A 20,322-nucleotide genomic window follows, 5' to 3' on the forward strand; every position below is an offset into this window, starting at 1 on the left:
TCCACTAGATGGCAGAATGGTTGTTACTATGTCCACTAGATGGCAGAATGGTTGTTACTGTATCCACTAGATGGCAGAATGGTTGTTACTGTATCCACTAGATGGCAGGATGGTTGTTACTGTGTCAACTAGATGGCAGAATGGTTGTTACTGTATCCACTAGATGGCAGAATGGTTGTTACTATGTCCACTAGATGGCAGATTGGTTGTTACTGTGTCCACTAGATGGCAGAATGGTTGTTACTGTATCCACTAGATGGCAGATTGGTTGTTACTGTATCCACTAGATGGCAGAATGGTTGTTGCATAATGGTTGTTACTATGTCCACTAGATGGCAGATTGGTTGTTACTGTGTCCACTAGATGGCAGAATGGTTGTTACTGTATCAACTAGATGGCAGAATGGTTGTTACTGTGTCCACTAGATGGCAGAATGGTTGTTACTGTGTCCTCTAGATGGCAGAATGGTTGTTTCTGTGTCCACTAGATGGCAGAATGGTTGTTACTGTGTCCACTAGATGGCAGAATGGTTGTTGCATAATGGTTGTTACTATGTCCACTAGATGGCAGATTGGTTGTTACTGTGTCCACTAGATGGCAGAATGGTTGTTACTGTGTCCTCTAGATGGCAGAATGGTTGTTTCTGTGTCCACTAGATGGCAGAATGGTTGTTACTGTGTCCACTAGATGGCAGAATGGTTGTTTCTGTGTCCACTAGATGGCAGAATGGTTGTTACTGTGTCCTCTAGATGGCAGAATGGTTGTTTCTGTGTCCACTAGATGGCAGAATGGTTGTTGCATAATGGTTGTTACTGTGTCCACTAGATGGCAGAATGGTTGTTAATGTGTCCACTAGATGGCAGAATGGTTGTTGCATAATGGTTGTTACTGTGTCCACTAGATGGCAGAATGGTTGTTAATGTGTCCACTAGATGGCAGAATGGTTGTTGCATAATGGTTGTTACTGTGTCCACTAGATGGCAGAATGGTTGTTTCTGTGTCCACTAGATGGCAGAATGGTTGTTGCATAATGGTTGTTACTGTGTCCACTAGATGGCAGAATGGTTGTTACTGTATCCACTAGATGGCAGAATGGTTGTTACTGTATCCACTAGATGGCAGGATGGTTGTTACTGTGTCCACTAGATGGCAGAATGGTTGTTACTGTGTCCTCTAGATGGCAGAATGGTTGTTTCTGTGTCCACTAGATGGCAGAATGGTTGTTACTGTGTCCACTAGATGGCAGAATGGTTGTTGCATAATGGTTGTTACTATGTCCACTAGATGGCAGATTGGTTGTTACTGTGTCCACTAGATGGCAGAATGGTTGTTACTGTGTCCTCTAGATGGCAGAATGGTTGTTGCATAATGGTTGTTACTGTATCCACTAGATGGCAGGATGGTTGTTACTGTATCCACTAGATGGCAGAATGGTTGTTACTGTGTCCACTAGATGGCAGAATGGTTGTTACTGTATCCACTAGATGGCAGGATGGTTGTTACTGTATCCACTAGATGGCAGAATGGTTGTTGCATAATGGTTGTTACTATGTCCACTAGATGGCAGAATGGTTGTTACTGTATCCTCTAGATGGCAGAATGGTTGTTACTGTGTCCACTAGATGGCAGAATGGTTGTTTCTGTGTCCACTAGATGGCAGAATGGTTGTTGCATAATGGTTGTTACTGTATCCACTAGATGGCAGAATGGTTGTTAATGTGTCCACTAGATGGCAGAATGGTTGTTGCATAATGGTTGTTACTGTGTCCACTAGATGGCAGAATGGTTGTTAATGTGTCCACTAGATGGCAGAATGGTTGTTGCATAATGGTTGTTACTGTATCCACTAGATGGCAGAATGGTTGTTACTGTATCCACTAGATGGCAGGATGGTTGTTACTGTATCCACTAGATGGCAGGATGGTTGTTACTGTATCCACTAGATGGCAGAATGGTTGTTGCATAATGGTTGTTACTATGTCCACTAGATGGCAGAATGGTTGTTACTGTATCCTCTAGATGGCAGAATGGTTGTTACTATGTCCACTAGATGGCAGAATGGTTGTTACTGTATCCTCTAGATGGCAGAATGGTTGTTAATGTATCAACTGGATGGCAGAATGGTTGTTACTGTGTCCACTAGATGGCAGAATGGTTGTTTCTGTGTCCACTAGATGGCAGAATGGTTGTTGCATAATGGTTGTTACTGTATCCACTAGATGGCAGGATGGTTGTTACTGTATCCACTAGATGGCAGAATGGTTGTTACTGTGTCCACTAGATGGCAGAATGGTTGTTACTGTATCCACTAGATGGCAGGATGGTTGTTACTGTATCCACTAGATGGCAGAATGGTTGTTGCATAATGGTTGTTACTATGTCCACTAGATGGCAGAATGGTTGTTACTGTATCCTCTAGATGGCAGAATGGTTGTTACTGTGTCCACTAGATGGCAGAATGGTTGTTGCATAATGGTTGTTACTATGTCCACTAGATGGCAGAATGGTTGTTACTGTATCCTCTAGATGGCAGAATGGTTGTTACTGTGTCCACTAGATGGCAGAATGGTTGTTGCATAATGGTTGTTACTGTATCCACTAGATGGCAGGATGGTTGTTACTGTATCCACTAGATGGCAGAATGGTTGTTGCATAATGGTTGTTACTATGTCCACTAGATGGCAGAATGGTTGTTACTGTATCCTCTAGATGGCAGAATGGTTGTTACTGTGTCCACTAGATGGCAGAATGGTTGTTACTGTATCAACTAGATGGCAGAATGGTTGTTACTGTGTCCACTAGATGGCAGAATGGTTGTTACTGTGTCCTCTAGATGGCAGAATGGTTGTTTCTGTGTCCACTAGATGGCAGAATGGTTGTTACTGTGTCCACTAGATGGCAGAATGGTTGTTGCATAATGGTTGTTACTATGTCCACTAGATGGCAGATTGGTTGTTACTGTGTCCACTAGATGGCAGAATGGTTGTTACTGTGTCCTCTAGATGGCAGAATGGTTGTTTCTGTGTCCACTAGATGGCAGAATGGTTGTTACTGTATCCTCTAGATGGCAGAATGGTTGTTTCTGTGTCCACTAGATGGCAGAATGGTTGTTGCATAATGGTTGTTACTGTGTCCACTAGATGGCAGAATGGTTGTTAATGTGTCCACTAGATGGCAGAATGGTTGTTGCATAATGGTTGTTACTGTGTCCACTAGATGGCAGAATGGTTGTTAATGTGTCCACTAGATGGCAGAATGGTTGTTACTGTATCCACTAGATGGCAGATTGGTTGTTACTGTGTCCACTAGATGGCAGAATGGTTGTAACTGTGTCCACTAGATGGCAGAATGGTTGTTACTGTATCAACTAGATGGCAGAATGGTTGTTACTGTGTCCACTAGATGTCAGAATGGTTGTTGCAGAATGATTGTTACTGTGTCCACTAGATGGCAGAATGGTTGTTACTATGTCCACTAGATGGCAGAATGGTTGTTACTATGTCCACTAGATGGCAGAATGGTTGTTACTGTATCCACTAGATGGCAGAATGGTTGTTACTGTATCCACTAGATGGCAGAATGGTTGTTACTGTATCCACTAGATGGCAGATTGGTTGTTACTGTGTCCTCTAGATGGCAGAATGGTTGTTACTGTATCCACTAGATGGCAGAATGGTTGTTACTGTATCCACTAGATGGCAGGATGGTTTTTGCAGAATGGTTGTTACTGTATCAACTAGATGGCAGAATGGTTGTTACTGTGTCCACTAGATGGCAGAATGGTTGTTACTGTGTCCACTAGATGGCAGAATGGTTGTTGCATAATGGTTGTTACTATGTCCACTAGATGGCAGATTGGTTGTTACTGTGTCCACTAGATGGCAGAATGGTTGTTACTGTGTCCTCTAGATGGCAGAATGGTTGTTTCTGTGTCCACTAGATGGCAGAATGGTTGTTACTGTATCCTCTAGATGGCAGAATGGTTGTTTCTGTGTCCACTAGATGGCAGAATGGTTGTTGCATAATGGTTGTTACTGTGTCCACTAGATGGCAGAATGGTTGTTAATGTGTCCACTAGATGGCAGAATGGTTGTTGCATAATGGTTGTTACTGTGTCCACTAGATGGCAGAATGGTTGTTAATGTGTCCACTAGATGGCAGAATGGTTGTTGCATAATGGTTGTTACTGTGTCCACTAGATGGCAGAATGGTTGTTTCTGTGTCCACTAGATGGCAGAATGGTTGTTGCATAATGGTTGTTACTGTGTCCACTAGATGGCAGAATGGTTGTTAATGTGTCCACTATGTGGCAGAATGATTGTTATTGTATCAACTAGATGGCAGAATGGTTGTTACTGTATCCACTAGATGGCAGATTCTTTGTTACTGTATCAACTAGATGGCAGAATGGTTGTTACTGTATCAACTAGATGGCAGAATGGTTGTTACTGTGTCCACTAGATGGCAGAATGGTTGTTACTGTGTCCACTAGATGGCAGAATGGTTGTTGCAGAATGATTGTTACTGTGTCCACTAGATGGCAGAATGGTTGTTACTATGTCCACTAGATGGCAGAATGGTTGTTACTATGTCCACTAGATGGCAGAATGGTTGTTACTGTATCCACTAGATGGCAGAATGGTTGTTACTGTATCCACTAGATGGCAGATTGGTTGTTACTGTGTCCACTAGATGGCAGAATGGTTGTAACTGTGTCCACTAGATGGCAGAATGGTTGTTACTGTATCAACTAGATGGCAGAATGGTTGTTACTGTGTCCACTAGATGTCAGAATGGTTGTTGCAGAATGATTGTTACTGTGTCCACTAGATGGCAGAATGGTTGTTACTATGTCCACTAGATGGCAGAATGGTTGTTACTATGTCCACTAGATGGCAGAATGGTTGTTACTGTATCCACTAGATGGCAGAATGGTTGTTACTGTATCCACTAGATGGCAGAATGGTTGTTACTGTATCCACTAGATGGCAGATTGGTTGTTACTGTGTCCTCTAGATGGCAGAATGGTTGTTACTGTATCCACTAGATGGCAGAATGGTTGTTACTGTATCCACTAGATGGCAGGATGGTTTTTGCAGAATGGTTGTTACTGTATCAACTAGATGGCAGAATGGTTGTTACTGTGTCCTCTAGATGGCAGAATGGGTGTTACTGTGTCCACCAGATGGCAGAATGGTTGTTTCTGTATCCACTAGATGACAGAATGGTTGTTTCTGTGTCCACTAGATGGTAGAATGGTTGTTACTGTGTCCACTAGATGGCAGAATGGTTGTTACTGTATCCACTAGATGGCAGAATGGTTGTTACTGTATCCACTAGATGGCAGATTGGTTGTTACTGTGTCCACTAGATGGCAGAATGGTTGTAACTGTGTCCTCTAGATGGCAGGATGGTTTTTGCAGAATGGTTGTTTCTGTGTCCACTAGATGGCAGAATGGTTGTTACTGTATCCTCTAGATGGCAGAATGGTTGTTACTGTATCAACTAGATGGCAGAATGGTTGTTACTGTGTCCACTAGATGGCAGAATGGTTGTTACTGTGTCCACTAGATGGCAGAATGGTTGTTGCAGAATGATTTTTACTGTGTCCACTAGATGGCAGAATGGTTGTTACTATGTCCACTAGATGGCAGAATGGTTGTTACTATGTCCACTAGATGGCAGAATGGTTGTTACTGTATCCACTAGATGGCAGAATGGTTGTTACTGTATCCACTAGATGGCAGATTGGTTGTTACTGTGTCCACTAGATGGCAGAATGGTTGTAACTGTGTCCACTAGATGGCAGAATGGTTGTTACTGTATCAACTAGATGGCAGAATGGTTGTTACTGTGTCCACTAGATGTCAGAATGGTTGTTGCAGAATGATTGTTACTGTGTCCACTAGATGGCAGAATGGTTGTTACTATGTCCACTAGATGGCAGAATGGTTGTTACTATGTCCACTAGATGGCAGAATGGTTGTTACTGTATCCACTAGATGGCAGAATGGTTGTTACTGTATCCACTAGATGGCAGATTGGTTGTTACTGTGTCCACTAGATGGCAGAATGGTTGTAACTGTGTCCACCAGATGGCAGAATGGTTGTTGCTGTATCCTCTAGATGGCAGAATGGTTGTAACTGTGTCAACTAGATGGCAGAATGGTTGTTACTATGTCCACTAGATGGCAGAATGGTTGTTACTGTATCCACTAGATGGCAGAATGGTTGTTACTGTATCCACTAGATGGCAGATTGGTTGTTACTGTGTCCACTAGATGGCAGAATGGTTGTAACTGTGTCCACCAGATGGCAGAATGGTTGTTGCTGTATCCTCTAGATGGCAGAATGGTTGTTACTGTATCCACTAGATGGCAGGATGGTTTTTGCAGAATGGTTGTTACTGTATCAACTAGATGGCAGAATGGTTGTTACTGTGTCCTCTAGATGGCAGAATGGGTGTTACTGTGTCCACCAGATGGCAGAATGGTTGTTTCTGTATCCACTAGATGACAGAATGGTTGTTTCTGTGTCCACTAGATGGTAGAATGGTTGTTACTGTGTCCACTAGATGGCAGAATGGTTGTTACTGTATCCACTAGATGGCAGAATGGTTGTTACTGTATCCACTAGATGGCAGATTGGTTGTTACTGTGTCCACTAGATGGCAGAATGGTTGTAACTGTGTCCACTAGATGGCAGAATGGTTGTTACTGTATCCTCTAGATGGCAGAATGGTTGTTACTGTATCAACTAGATGGCAGAATGGTTGTTACTGTATCCACTAGATGGCAGAATGGTTGTTACTGTATCCACTAGATGGCAGATTGGTTGTTACTGTGTCCACTAGATGGCAGAATGGTTGTAACTGTGTCCACTAGATGGCAGAATGGTTGTTACTGTGTCCACTAGATGGCAGATTGGTTGTTACTGTGTCCACTAGATGGCAGAATGGTTGTTACTGTGTCCACTAGATGGCAGATTGGTTGTTACTGTGTCCACTAGATGGCAGAATGGTTGTAACTGTGTCCACTAGATGGCAGATTGGTTGTTACTGTGTCCACTAGATGGCAGAATGGTTGTAACTGTGTCCACTAGATGGCAGAATGGTTGTTTCTGTGTCCACTAGATGGCAGAATGGTTGTTGCTGTATCCTCTAGCTGGCAGAATGGTTGTTACTGTGTCCACTAGATGGCAGAATGATTGTTACTGTGTCCACTAGATGGCAGAATGGTTGTTACTGTATCCACTAGATGGCAGAATGGTTGTTACTGTGTCCACTAGATGGCAGAATGGTTGTTACTGTGTCCACTATGTGGCAGAATGATTGTTACTGTATCCACTAGATGGCAGAATGGTTGTTACTATGTCCACCAGATGGCAGAATGGTTGTTACTGTGTCCACTAGATGGCAGGATGGTTGTTACTGTATCCACTATGTGGCAGAATGGTTGTTACTGTGTCCACTATGTGGCAGAATGGTTGTTACTGTGTCCACTAGATGGCAGAATGGTTGTTACTGTGTCCACTATGTGGCAGAATGGTTGTTACTATGTCCACCAGATGGCAGAATGGTTGTTCCTGTATCCACTAGATGGCAGAATGGTTGTTGCAGAATGGTTGTTACTATGTCCACCAGATGGCAGAATGGTTGTTACTATGTCCACCAGATGGCAGAATGGTTGTTCCTGTATCCACTAGATGGCAGAATGGTTGTTGCAGAATGGTTGTTACTGTATCCACTAGATGGCAGAATGTTTTTTAATGTATCAACTAGATGGCAGAATGGTTGTTACTGTGTCCTCTAGATGGCAGAATGGTTGTTAATGTGTCCACTAGATGGCAGATTGGTTATTACTGTATCCTCTAGATGGCAGAATGGTTGTTACTGTGTCCACTAGATGGCAGAATGGTTGTTACTGTGTCCACTAGATGGCAGAATGGTTGTTACTGTGTCCACTAGATGGCAGAATGGTTGTTGCATAATGGTTGTTACCGTGTCCACTAGATGGCAGAATGGTTGTTACTGTGTTCTCTAGATGGCAGAATGGTTGTTACTGTGTCCACTAGATGGCAGAATGGTTGTTACTGTGTCCACTAGATGGCATAATGGTTGTTACTGTATCAACTAGATGGCAGAATGGTTGTTACTATGTCCACTAGATGGCAGAATGGTTGTTCCTGTATCCACTAGATGGCAGAATGGTTGTTGCAGAATGGTAGTTACTATGTCCACTAGATGGCAGAATGGTTGTTACTGTATCCACTAGATGGCATAATGGTTGTTACTGTGTCCACCAGATGGCAGAATGGTTGTTACTGTGTCCACTAGATGGCAGAATGGTTGTTACTGTTTCCACTAGATGGCATAATGGTTGTTACTGTTTCCACTAGATGGCAGAATGGTTGTTACTATGTCCACCAGATGGCAGAATGGTTGTTACTGTGTCTTCTAATGGCAGAATGGTTGTTACTGTGTCCACTAGATGGCAGAATGGTTGTTCCTGTATCCACTAGATGACAGAATGGTTGTTACTGTGTCCTCAAGGTGGCAGAATGGTTGTTACTGTGTCCACTAGATGGCAGAATGGTTGTTGCTGTATCCACTAGATGGCATAATGGTTGTTACTGTTACTATATCCACTAGATGGCAGAATGGTTGTTACTGTGTCCTCTAAGATGGCAGAATGGTTGTTTCTGTGTCCACTAAGATGGCAGAATGGTTGTTTCTGTGTCCACTAAGATGGCAGAATGGTTGTTACTGTATCAACTAGATGGCAGAATGGTTGTTACTGTATCAACTAGATGGCAGAATGGTTGTTACTGTATCAACTAGATGGCAGAATGGTTGTTACTGTATCAACTAGATGGCAGAATGGTTGTTACTGTATCAACTAGGTGGCAGAATGGTTGTTACTGTATCAACTAGGTGGCAGAATGGTTGTTACTGTGTCCACTAGGTGGCAGAATGGTTGTTGCAGAATGGTTGTTACTGTGTCCACTAGATGGCAGAATGGTTGTTACTGTATCCACTAGATGGCAGAATGGTTGTTGCAGAATGGTTGTTACTGTGTCCACTAGATGGCAGAATGGTTGTTACTGTGTCCACTAGATGGCAGAATGGTTGTTGCAGAATGGTTGTTACTGTGTCCACTAGATGGCAGAATGGTTGTTACTGTGTCCACTAGATGGCAGAATGGTTGTTGCAGAATGGTTGTTACTGTATCAACTAGATGGCAGAATGGTTGTTACTGTATCAACTAGATGGCAGAATGGTTGTTACTGTATCAACTAGGTGGCAGAATGGTTGTTACTGTGTCCACTAGATGGCAGAATGGTTGTTGCAGAATGGTTGTTACTGTGTCCACTAGATGGCAGAATGGTTGTTGCAGAATGGTTGTTACTGTGTCCACTAGATGGCAGAATGGTTGTTGCAGAATGGTTGTTACAGTATCAACTAGATGGCAGAATGGTTGTTACTGTATCAACTAGATGGCAGAATGGTTGTTACTGTATCAACTAGGTGGCAGAATGGTTGTTACTGTGTCCACTAGATGGCAGAATGGTTGTTGCAGAATGGTTGTTACTGTGTCCACTAGATGGCAGAATGGTTGTTGCAGAATGGTTGTTACTGTGTCCACTAGATGGCAGAATGGTTGTTACTGTGTCCACTAGATGGCAGAATGGTTGTTGCAGAATGGTTGTTACAGTGTCCACTAGATGGCAGAATGGTTGTTACAGTGTCCACTAGATGGCATAATGTTTGTTACTGTGTCCACTAGCTGGCAGAATGGTTGTTACTGTGTCCACTAGATGGCAGAATGGTTGTTACAGTGTCCACTAGATGGCAGAATGGTTGTTACTGTGTCCTCTAGATGGCAGAATGGTTGTTAATGTGTCCACTAGATGGCAGATTGGTTATTACTGTATCCTCTAGATGGCAGAATGGTTGTTACTGTGTCCACTAGATGGCAGAATGGTTGTTACTGTGTCCACTAGATGGCAGAATGGTTGTTACTGTGTCCACTAGATGGCAGAATGGTTGTTGCATAATGGTTGTTACCGTGTCCACTAGATGGCAGAATGGTTGTTACTGTGTTCTCTAGATGGCAGAATGGTTGTTACTGTGTCCACTAGATGGCAGAATGGTTGTTACTGTGTCCACTAGATGGCATAATGGTTGTTACTGTATCAACTAGATGGCAGAATGGTTGTTACTATGTCCACTAGATGGCAGAATGGTTGTTCCTGTATCCACTAGATGGCAGAATGGTTGTTGCAGAATGGTAGTTACTATGTCCACTAGATGGCAGAATGGTTGTTACTGTATCCACTAGATGGCATAATGGTTGTTACTGTGTCCACCAGATGGCAGAATGGTTGTTACTGTGTCCACTAGATGGCAGAATGGTTGTTACTGTTTCCACTAGATGGCATAATGGTTGTTACTGTTTCCACTAGATGGCAGAATGGTTGTTACTATGTCCACCAGATGGCAGAATGGTTGTTACTGTGTCTTCTAATGGCAGAATGGTTGTTACTGTGTCCACTAGATGGCAGAATGGTTGTTCCTGTATCCACTAGATGACAGAATGGTTGTTACTGTGTCCTCAAGGTGGCAGAATGGTTGTTACTGTGTCCACTAGATGGCAGAATGGTTGTTGCTGTATCCACTAGATGGCATAATGGTTGTTACTGTTACTATATCCACTAGATGGCAGAATGGTTGTTACTGTGTCCTCTAAGATGGCAGAATGGTTGTTTCTGTGTCCACTAAGATGGCAGAATGGTTGTTTCTGTGTCCACTAAGATGGCAGAATGGTTGTTACTGTATCAACTAGATGGCAGAATGGTTGTTACTGTATCAACTAGATGGCAGAATGGTTGTTACTGTATCAACTAGATGGCAGAATGGTTGTTACTGTATCAACTAGATGGCAGAATGGTTGTTACTGTATCAACTAGGTGGCAGAATGGTTGTTACTGTATCAACTAGGTGGCAGAATGGTTGTTACTGTGTCCACTAGGTGGCAGAATGGTTGTTGCAGAATGGTTGTTACTGTGTCCACTAGATGGCAGAATGGTTGTTACTGTATCCACTAGATGGCAGAATGGTTGTTGCAGAATGGTTGTTACTGTGTCCACTAGATGGCAGAATGGTTGTTACTGTGTCCACTAGATGGCAGAATGGTTGTTGCAGAATGGTTGTTACTGTGTCCACTAGATGGCAGAATGGTTGTTACTGTGTCCACTAGATGGCAGAATGGTTGTTGCAGAATGGTTGTTACTGTATCAACTAGATGGCAGAATGGTTGTTACTGTATCAACTAGATGGCAGAATGGTTGTTACTGTATCAACTAGGTGGCAGAATGGTTGTTACTGTGTCCACTAGATGGCAGAATGGTTGTTGCAGAATGGTTGTTACTGTGTCCACTAGATGGCAGAATGGTTGTTGCAGAATGGTTGTTACTGTGTCCACTAGATGGCAGAATGGTTGTTGCAGAATGGTTGTTACAGTATCAACTAGATGGCAGAATGGTTGTTACTGTATCAACTAGATGGCAGAATGGTTGTTACTGTATCAACTAGGTGGCAGAATGGTTGTTACTGTGTCCACTAGATGGCAGAATGGTTGTTGCAGAATGGTTGTTACTGTGTCCACTAGATGGCAGAATGGTTGTTGCAGAATGGTTGTTACTGTGTCCACTAGATGGCAGAATGGTTGTTACTGTGTCCACTAGATGGCAGAATGGTTGTTGCAGAATGGTTGTTACAGTGTCCACTAGATGGCAGAATGGTTGTTACAGTGTCCACTAGATGGCATAATGTTTGTTACTGTGTCCACTAGCTGGCAGAATGGTTGTTACTGTGTCCACTAGATGGCAGAATGGTTGTTACAGTGTCCACTAGATGGCAGAATGGTTGTTACTGTATCCACTAGATGGCATAATGTTTGTTACTGTGTCCACTAGCTGGCAGAATGGTTGTTACTGTATCCACTAGATGGCAGAATGGTTGTTACTATGTCCACCAGATGGCAGAATGGTTGTTACTGTGTCTTCAAGGTGGCAGAATGGTTGTTACTGTGTCCACTAGATGGCAGAATGGTTGTTACTGTGTCCACTAGATGGCAGAATGGTTGTAACTGTATCAACTAGATGACAGAATGGTTGTTACTGTATCCACTAGATGGCAGAATGGTTGTTACTGTGTCCACTAGATGGCAGAATGGTTGTTACTGTGTCCACTAGATGGCAGAATGGTTGTTACTGTGTCCACTAGATGGCAGAATGGTTGTTACTGTGTCCACTAGATGGCAGAATGGTTGTTACTGTGTCCTCTAGGTGGCAGAATGGTTGTTACTGTGTCCACTAGATGGCAGAATGGTTGTTACTGTGTCCACTAGATGGCAGAATGGTTGTTACTGTGTCCACTATGTGGCAGAATGGTTGTTACTGTATCCACTAGATGGCAGAATGGTTGTTACTGTGTCCACTAGATGGCAGAATGGTTGTTACTGTGTCCACTAGATGGCAGAATGGTTGTTACTGTGTCCACTATGTGGCAGAATGGTTGTTACTGTATCCACTAGATGGCAGAATGGTTGTTACTGTGTCCACTAGATGGCAGAATGGTTGTTACTGTATCCACTAGATGGCAGAATGGTTGTTACTGTGTCCACTATGTGGCAGAATGGTTGTTACTGTATCCACTAGATGGCAGAATGGTTGTTACTGTGTCCACTAGATGGCAGAATGATTGTTACTGTGTCCACTAGATGGCAGAATGATTGTTACTGTGTCCACTAGATGGCAGAATTGTTTTTTCTTTTTAATGCTTTGTATATGCTTCAGTAGATTGTTTTACTGCATCAGCATGTCCAGCCCTGTCCTCACACATTGGTTCCTTGTCTCTTAGGGCACTTGAGGCACCAGCTCAAGATTGAATGCTTATTGTATATGAATAGGTTTTAAAGATTGATCACTCCTCTATATTAGACACATAGGCTCTGAGAACTGGCTAGAACCTGTTGTTGATGGTTCAACACTTTAAAGAAGTGTCTTCTGTCTTCTCTGGAAGCAGCTATCTGTGTAGATAATGGAGACTTCATCCTGAGTGTGATCTCATTGGTTAAATGTCTTGTTAACTGTATAATGATCTCTGCCTGGTCTTTGGAGTTTTCATCCTCAACACCCTGAACTTCTGGACTGATGTTCACCATCCCCTCCTCTCTCCCCTCCTCTCTCCCTCTCTCCCCTCCTCTCTCCCCTCCTCTCTCCCTCTCTCCCCTCCTCTCCCTCCTCTCCCTCATCTCCCCTCCCCCTCACCTCTCCCTCTCTCCCCTCTCTCCCCTCCTCTCTCCCTCATCTCTCCCTCTCTCCCCTCCTCTCTCCCTCATCTCTCCCTCTCTCCCCTCCTCTCCCTCATCTCCCCTCCCCCTCATCTCTCCCCTCCTCTCCCTCATCTCTCCCTCTCTCCCCTCCTCTCCCTCATCTCTCCCTCTCTCCCCTCCTCTCCCTCATCTCTCCCTCTCTCCCCTCCTCTCTCCCTCTCTCCCCTCCTCTCTCCCTCATCTCTCCCTCTCTCCCCTCCTCTCTCCCTCATCTCTCCCTCTCTCCCCTCCTCTCCCTCATCTCCCTCCCCCTCATCTCTCCCCTCCTCTCCCTCATCTCTCCCTCTCTCCCCTCCTCTCCCTCATCTCTCCCTCTCTCCCTCCTCTCCCTCATCTCTCCCTCTCTCCCCTCCTCTCTCCCTCTCCCCCCTCCTCTCTCCCTCATCTCCCTCTCCCCCTCCTCTCTCCCTCATCTCCCCTCTCCCACCTCCTCTCTTCCTCATCTCCCCCTTTCCTCTCTCTCTCATCTCCCCCTCCTCTCTCCCTCATCTCCCCCTTCCTCTCTCCCTCATCTCTCCCTCTCCCCCTTCCTCTCTCCCTCATCTCCCCTCTCCCCCTCCTCTCTCCCTCATCTCCCCTTCCTCTCTCCCTCATCTCCCCTCTCCCCCTCCTCTCTCCCTCATCTCCCCCTTCCTCTCTCCCTCATCTCACCTCTCCCCCTCTCTCCCTCATCTCTCCCTCTCCCCTTCCTCTCTCCCTCATCTCTCCCTCTCCCCCTCCTCTCTCCCTCATCTCCCCTCTCCCCACCTCTCTCCATCATCTCCCCTCTCCCACCTCCTCTCTTCCTCATCTCCCCCTTTCCTCTCTCTCATCTCCCCCTCCTATCTCCCTCATCTCCCCCTTCCTCTGTCCCTCATCTCTCCCTCTCCCCCTTCCTCTCTCCCTCATCTCTCTTCTCCCCCTCCTCTCTCCCTCATCTCCCCTTCCTCTCTCCCTCATCTCCCCTCTCTCCCCTCCTCTCTCCCTCATCTCTCCCTCTCCCCCTCCTCTCTCCCTCATCTCTCCCTCTCCCCCCTCCTCTCTCCCTCATCTCTCCCTCTCCCCCCTCCTCTCTCCCTCTCCTGCCCTCTCCCCCCTCGTCTCTCCCTCCCTCATCTCCCCTCTCGCCCTTCCTCTCGCCCCTCATCTCCCCCTCTCCTCCCTCCTCTCTCCTGCTCTCTCCCTCCCTCTCCCCCCTCTCTCCCTCATCTCCCCTCTCCTCCTTCCTCTGTCCCTCATCTCCCCCTCTCCCCCATCCTCTCTCTCTCCCTCCCACTCCCCCTCCTCTCTCCCTCATCTCCCCTCTCCCCTTCCTCTGTCCCCCATCTCTCCCTCTCCCCCTCCCTCTCTCCTGCCCCTCCTCCCCTCCCTCTCTCTGTCTTCCTCCCTCCCTCCCCCCTCCCTCTCTCTGTCTCCCTCCCTCCCTCTCTCTGTCTCTCCTTCCTTCCCTTCCTCCCCTCCCTCTCTCCGTCTTCCTCCCCTCCCTCTATCTTCCTCCCCCTCCCTCTCTCTATCTTCCTCCCCCTCCCTCTCTCTGTCTTCCTCCCCTCCCTCTCTCTGTCCTCCTCCCCTCTCTCTATCTTCCTCCCCTACGTCTCTCTGTCTTCCTCCCCTCCCTCTCTCTGTCTTCCTCCCCTTCCTCTCTCTGTCTTCCTCCCCTTCCTCTCTCTGTCTTCCTCCCCTATGTCTCTCTGTCTTCCTCCCTCCTCCCCTCCCTCTCTCTGTCTTTCTCCCCTCCCTCTCTGTCTTCCTCCCTCCTCCCCTTCCTCTCTCTGTCTTCCTCCCCTCCCTCTCTCTGTCTTCCCCCCCTCTCTCTGTCTTCCTCCCTCCTCCCCTCCCTCTCTCTGTCTTCATCTCCTCCCTCTCTCTGTCTTCATCTCCTCCCTCTCTCTGTCTTCCTCCCGTATGTCTCTCTGTCTTCCTCCCTCCTCCCCTCCCTCTCTCTGTCTTCCTCCCCTCCCTCTCTCTGTCTTCCTCCCTCCTCCCCTTCCTCTCTCTGTCTTCCTCCCCCTCCCTCTCTCTGTCTTCCTCCCCCTCCCTCTCTCTGTCTTCCTCCCCTCCTCTCTCTGTATTCCTCCCCTCCCTCTCTCTGTCTTCCTCCCCTCCCTCTCTCTGTCTTCCTCCCTCCTCCCCTTCCTCTCTCTGTCTTCCTCCCCCTCCCTTTCTCTGTCTTCCTCCCTCCTCCCCTCCCTCTCTCTGTCTTCCTCCCCTATGTCTCTCTGTCTTCCTCCCTCCTCCCCTCCCACTCTCTGTCTTCCTCCCCTCCCTCTCTCTGTCTTCCTCCCCTCCCTCTCTCTGTCTTCCTCCCTCCTCCCCTCCCTCTCTCTGTCTTCCTCCCTCCCTCTCTCTGTCTTCCTCCCTTCCCTTTCTCTGTCTTCCTCCCCTCCCTTTCTCTGTCTTTCCTCCCCCTCTCTCTCTGTCTTCCTCCCCTCCCTCTCTCTGTCTTCCTCCCTCCTCCCCTCCCTCTCTCTGTCTTCCTCCCCCTCCCTCTCTCTGTCTTCCTCCCTCCTCCCCCTCCCTCTCTCTGTCTTCCTCCCCTCCCTCTCTCTGTCTTCCTCCCCTCCCTCTCTCTGTCTTCCTCCCTCCTCCCCTCCCTCTCTCTGTCTTCCTCCCCTCCCTCTCTCTGTCTTCCTCCCTCCTCCCCTTCCTCTCTCTGTCTTCCTCCCCTCCCTCTCTCTGTCTTCCTCCCCTCCCTCTCTCTGTCTTCCTCCCCTCCCTCTCTCTGTATTCCTCCCCTCCCTCTCTCTGTCTTCCTCCCCTCCCTCTCTCTGTCTTCCTCCCTCCTCCCCTTCCTCTCTCTGTCTTCCTCCCCCTCCCTTTCTCTGTCTTCCTCCCTCCTCCCCCTCCCTCTCTCTGTCTTCCTCCCCTATGTCTCTCTGTCTTCCTCCCTCCTCCCCTCCCACTCTCTGTCTTCCTCCCTCCCTCTCTCTGTCTTCCTCCCCTCCCTCTCTCTGTCTTCCTCCCTCCTCCCCTCCCTCTCTCTGTCTTCCTCCCCTCCCTCTCTCTGTCTTCCTCCCTTCCCTTTCTCTGTCTTCCTCCCCTCCCTTTCTCTGTCTTCCTCCCCCTCTCTCTGTCTTCCTCCCCTCCCTCTCTCTGTCTTCCTCCCTCCTCCTCCCTCTCTCTGTCTTCCTCCCCTCCCTCTCTCTGTCTTCCTCCCCTCCCTCTCTCTGTCTTCCTCCCTCCTCCCCTCCCTCTCTCTGTCTTCCTCCCCTCCCTCTCTCTGTCTTCCTCCCTTCCCTTCTCTGTCTTCCTCCCCTCCCTTTCTCTGTCTTCCTCCCCTCCCTCTCTCTGTCTTCCTCCCCTCCCTCTCTCTGTCTTCCTCCCTCCTCCCCTCCCTCTCTCTGTCTTCCTCCCCTCCCTCTCTCTGTCTTCCTCCCCTCCCTCTCTCTGTCTTCCTCCCTCCTCCCCTCCCTCTCTCTGTCTTCCTCCCCTCCCTCTCTCTGTCTTCCTCCCCTCCCTCTCTCTGTCTTCCTCCTCCCTCTCTCTGTCTTCCTCCCTCCTCCCCTTCCTCTCTCTGTCTTCCTACCCCTCCCTCTCTCTGTCTTCCTCCCCTCCCTCTCTCTGTCTTCCTCCCCTCCCTCTCTCTGTCTTCCTCCACCCCCCTCTCTCTGTCTTCCTCCCTCCTCCCCTCCCTCTCTCTGTCTTCCTCCCCTCCCCTCTCTGTCTCTTCCTCCCCTCCCTTTCTCTGTCTTCCTCCCCTCCCTCTCTCTGTCTTCCTCCCCTCCCTCTCTCTGTCTTCCTCCCCTCCCTCTCTCTGTCTTCCTCCCCTCCCTCTCTCTGTCTTCCTCCCTCCTCCCCTCCCTTTCTCTGTCTTCCTCCCCTCCCTCTCTCTGTCTTCCTCCCCTCCCTCTCTCTGTCTTCCTCCCCTCCCTCTCTCTGTCTTCCTCCCCTCCCTTTCTCTGTCTTCCTCCCCTCCCTCTCTCTGTCTTCCTCCCCTCCCTCTCTCTGTCTTCCTCCCTCCTCCCCTCCCTCTCTCTGTCTTCCTCCCCTCCCTCTCTCTGTCTTCCTCCCTCCTCCCCTCCCTCTCTCTGTCTTCCTCCCCTCCCTCTCTCTGTCTTCCTCCCCTCCCTCTCTCTGTCTTCCTCCCTCCTCCCCTCCCTCTCTCTGTCTTCCTCCCCTCCCTCTCTCTGTCTTCCTCCCTCCTCCCCTTCCTCTCTCTGTCTTCCTACCCCTCCCTCTCTCTGTCTTCCTCCCTCCTCCCCGCCCTCTCTCTGTCTTCCTCCCCTATGTCTCTCTGTCTTCCTCCCTCCTCCCCTCCCTCTCTCTGTCTTCCTCCCCTCCCTCTCTCTGTCTTCCTCCCCTCCCTTTCTCTGTCTTCCTCCCCTCCCTCTCTCTGTCTTCCTCCCCTCCCTCTCTCTGTCTTCCTCCCTCCTCCCCTCCCTCTCTCTGTCTTCCTCCCCTCCCTCTCTCTGTCTTCTCCTCCCCTCCCTCTCTCTGTCTTCCTCCCTCCCCTCCCCTCCCCCTCTCTCTGTCTTCCTCCCCTCCCTCTCTCTGTCTTCCTCCCCTCCCTTTCTCTGTCTTCCTCCCCTCCCTCTCTCTGTCTTCCTCCCCCTCCCTCTCTCTGTCTTCCTCCCCTCCCTTTCTCTGTCTTCCTCCCCTCCCTCTCTCTGTCTTCCTCCCCTCCCTCTCTCTTGTCTTCCTTCCTCCTCCCCTCCCTCTCTCTGTCTTCCTCCCCTCCCTCTCTCTGTCTTCCTCCACCCCCCTCTCTCTGTCTTCCTCCCTCCTCCCCTCCCTCTCTCTGTCTTCCTCCCCTCCCTCTCTCTGTCTTCCTCCCCTCCCTTTCTCTGTCTTCCTCCCCTCCCTCTCTCTGTCTTCCTCCCCTCCCTCTCTCTGTCTTCCTCCCCTCCCTTTCTCTGTCTTCCTCCCCTCCCTCTCTCTGTCTTCCTCCCCTCCCTCTCTCTGTCTTCCTCCCTCCCCCCTCCCCTCTCTGTCTTCCTCCCCTCCCTCTCTCTGTCTTCCTCCCCTCCCTCTCTCTGTCTTCCTCCCCTCCCTTTCTCTGTCTTCCTCCCCTCCCTCTCTCTGTCTTCCTCCCCTCCCTCTCTCTGTCTTCCTCCCCTCCCTCTCTCTGTCTTCCTCCCTCCTCCCCTCCCTCTCTCTGTCTTCCTCCCCCTCCCTCTCTCTGTCTTCCTCCCCTCCCTCTCTCTGTCTTCCTCCCTCCTCCCCTCCCTCTCTCTGTCTTCCTCCCCTCCCTCTCTCTCTCTCTCCTCCCCCTCCTCCCCTACCGCTCTCCTTCACCTTTAGCCCACGAGGCAGGGTTGGTGTCTCTTCATATAGTGGAGGACAGTGGGTCTGTCTCTTCGTCTGTTCTGTTTGAATACAGAGCTCGAAACGCCTCGTCTCTACCCAGCTCACAGCTGGACTGGCTGTCCCTGGACGGTGAGTAGCTACACACACACACACACACACACACACACACACACACACACACACACACACACACACACACACACACACACACACACACACACACAAACAAACAAGCCTGTCATTGCAACCATGGTTAGATTCTCGATTCACAAACACAATACACTAGGTGGACAAAACATTAGGAACACCTGCTCTTTTTCATGAGACTGACCAGGTGAAAGCTATGATCCCTTATTGATGTCACTTGTTAAATCCACTTCAATCAGTGTATGGGCACTGATTGAGACATGGACAATTGAGACATGGATTGTGTCTGTGTACCATTCAGAGAGTGAATGGGTAAGACAAAATATTTAAGGCCCTTTGAATGGGGTATGGTTTAGGTGCCAGGCGCACCGGTTTATGTAAAGAACTACAACGCTGCTGGGTTTTTCATATTCAACAGTTTCCTGGTTTTTCAACATTCAACAGTTTCCTGGTTTTTCAACATTCAACAGTTTCCTGTGTTTATCAAGAATGGTCCACCACCCAAAGGACATCCAGCCAATTTGACACAAGTGTGGGAAGCATTGGAGTCAACATGGACCAGCATTCCTGTGGAACGAGGAGAGACTAGAGAAAGAGGGGGAGAGACTAGAGAAAGAGGAGGACAGACTAGAGAAAGAGGAGGAGAGACTAAAGAAAGAGGAGAGACTAGAGAAAGAGGAGGAGAGACTAGAGAAAGAGGAGGAGAGACTAGAGAAAGAGGAGGAGAGAGGAGAGGAGATACTAGAGGAGGAGAGAAAGAGGAGGAGAGGAGGAGAGACTATAGAAAGAGGAGGAGAGACTATAGAAAGAGGAGGAGAGGAGGAGAGACTAGAGAAAGAGGAGGAGGGACTAGAGAAAGAGGAGGAGAGACTAAAGAAAGAGGAGGAGAGACTAAAGAAAGAGGAGGAGAGACTATAGAAAGAGGAGGGGAGACTAAAGAAAGAGGAGGAGAGACTAGAGCAAGAGGAGGAGAGACTAGAGAAAGAGGAGGCTAGACTAGAGAAAGAGGAGGGGAGACGAGAGAAAGATGAGGAGAGACTAGAGAAAGAGGAGGCGAGACTAAAGAAAGAGGAGGATAGACTAAAGAAAGAGGAGGAGAGACTAAAGAAATAGGAGGGGAGACTAGAGAAAGAGGAGGAGAGAGGAGACGAAAGAAGGAGGAGAGAGGAGACTAGAGAAAGAGGAGGAGAGAGATGACTAGAGAAAGAAGAGGAGACTAGAGAGAGAGGAGGAGAGACTAGAGAGAGAGGAGGTGAGAGGAGGCTAGAGAAAGAGGAGGGGAGAGGAGGAGAGACTAGAGAAAGAGGAGGAGAGACTAGAGAAAGAGGAGGAGAGACTAAAGAAATAGGAGGGGAGACTAGAGAAAGAGGAGGAGAGAGGAGACGAAAGAAGGAGGAGAGAGGAGACGAAAGAAGGAGGAGAGAGGAGACTAGAGAAAGAGGAGGAGAGAGAAGACTAGAGAAAGAAGTGGAGAGAGGAGACTAGAGAGAGGAGGAGAGACTAGAGAGAGAGGAGGTGAGAGGAGGCTAGAGAAAGAGGAGGTGAGAGGAGG

The 20,322-nt window shown here is 48.2% G+C and overlaps 1 protein-coding gene across 1 annotated transcript in view; it reads left to right on the forward strand.

Annotated features, from left to right (window-relative positions):
• The window catches only part of camta2 (calmodulin binding transcription activator 2), a 133,192-nt gene that overhangs the window by 39,479 nt on the left and 73,391 nt on the right, over window positions 1-20,322 (forward strand). Inside the window, 1 exon segment of the mRNA XM_064940887.1 lies at window positions 18,618-18,752. Coding sequence (XP_064796959.1) covers window positions 18,618-18,752 — 135 coding nt within the window.

This window comes from Oncorhynchus masou, chromosome 27 (genome assembly GCF_036934945.1).
Source record: "Oncorhynchus masou masou isolate Uvic2021 chromosome 27, UVic_Omas_1.1, whole genome shotgun sequence".
NCBI lineage: Eukaryota > Metazoa > Chordata > Actinopteri > Salmoniformes > Salmonidae > Oncorhynchus > Oncorhynchus masou.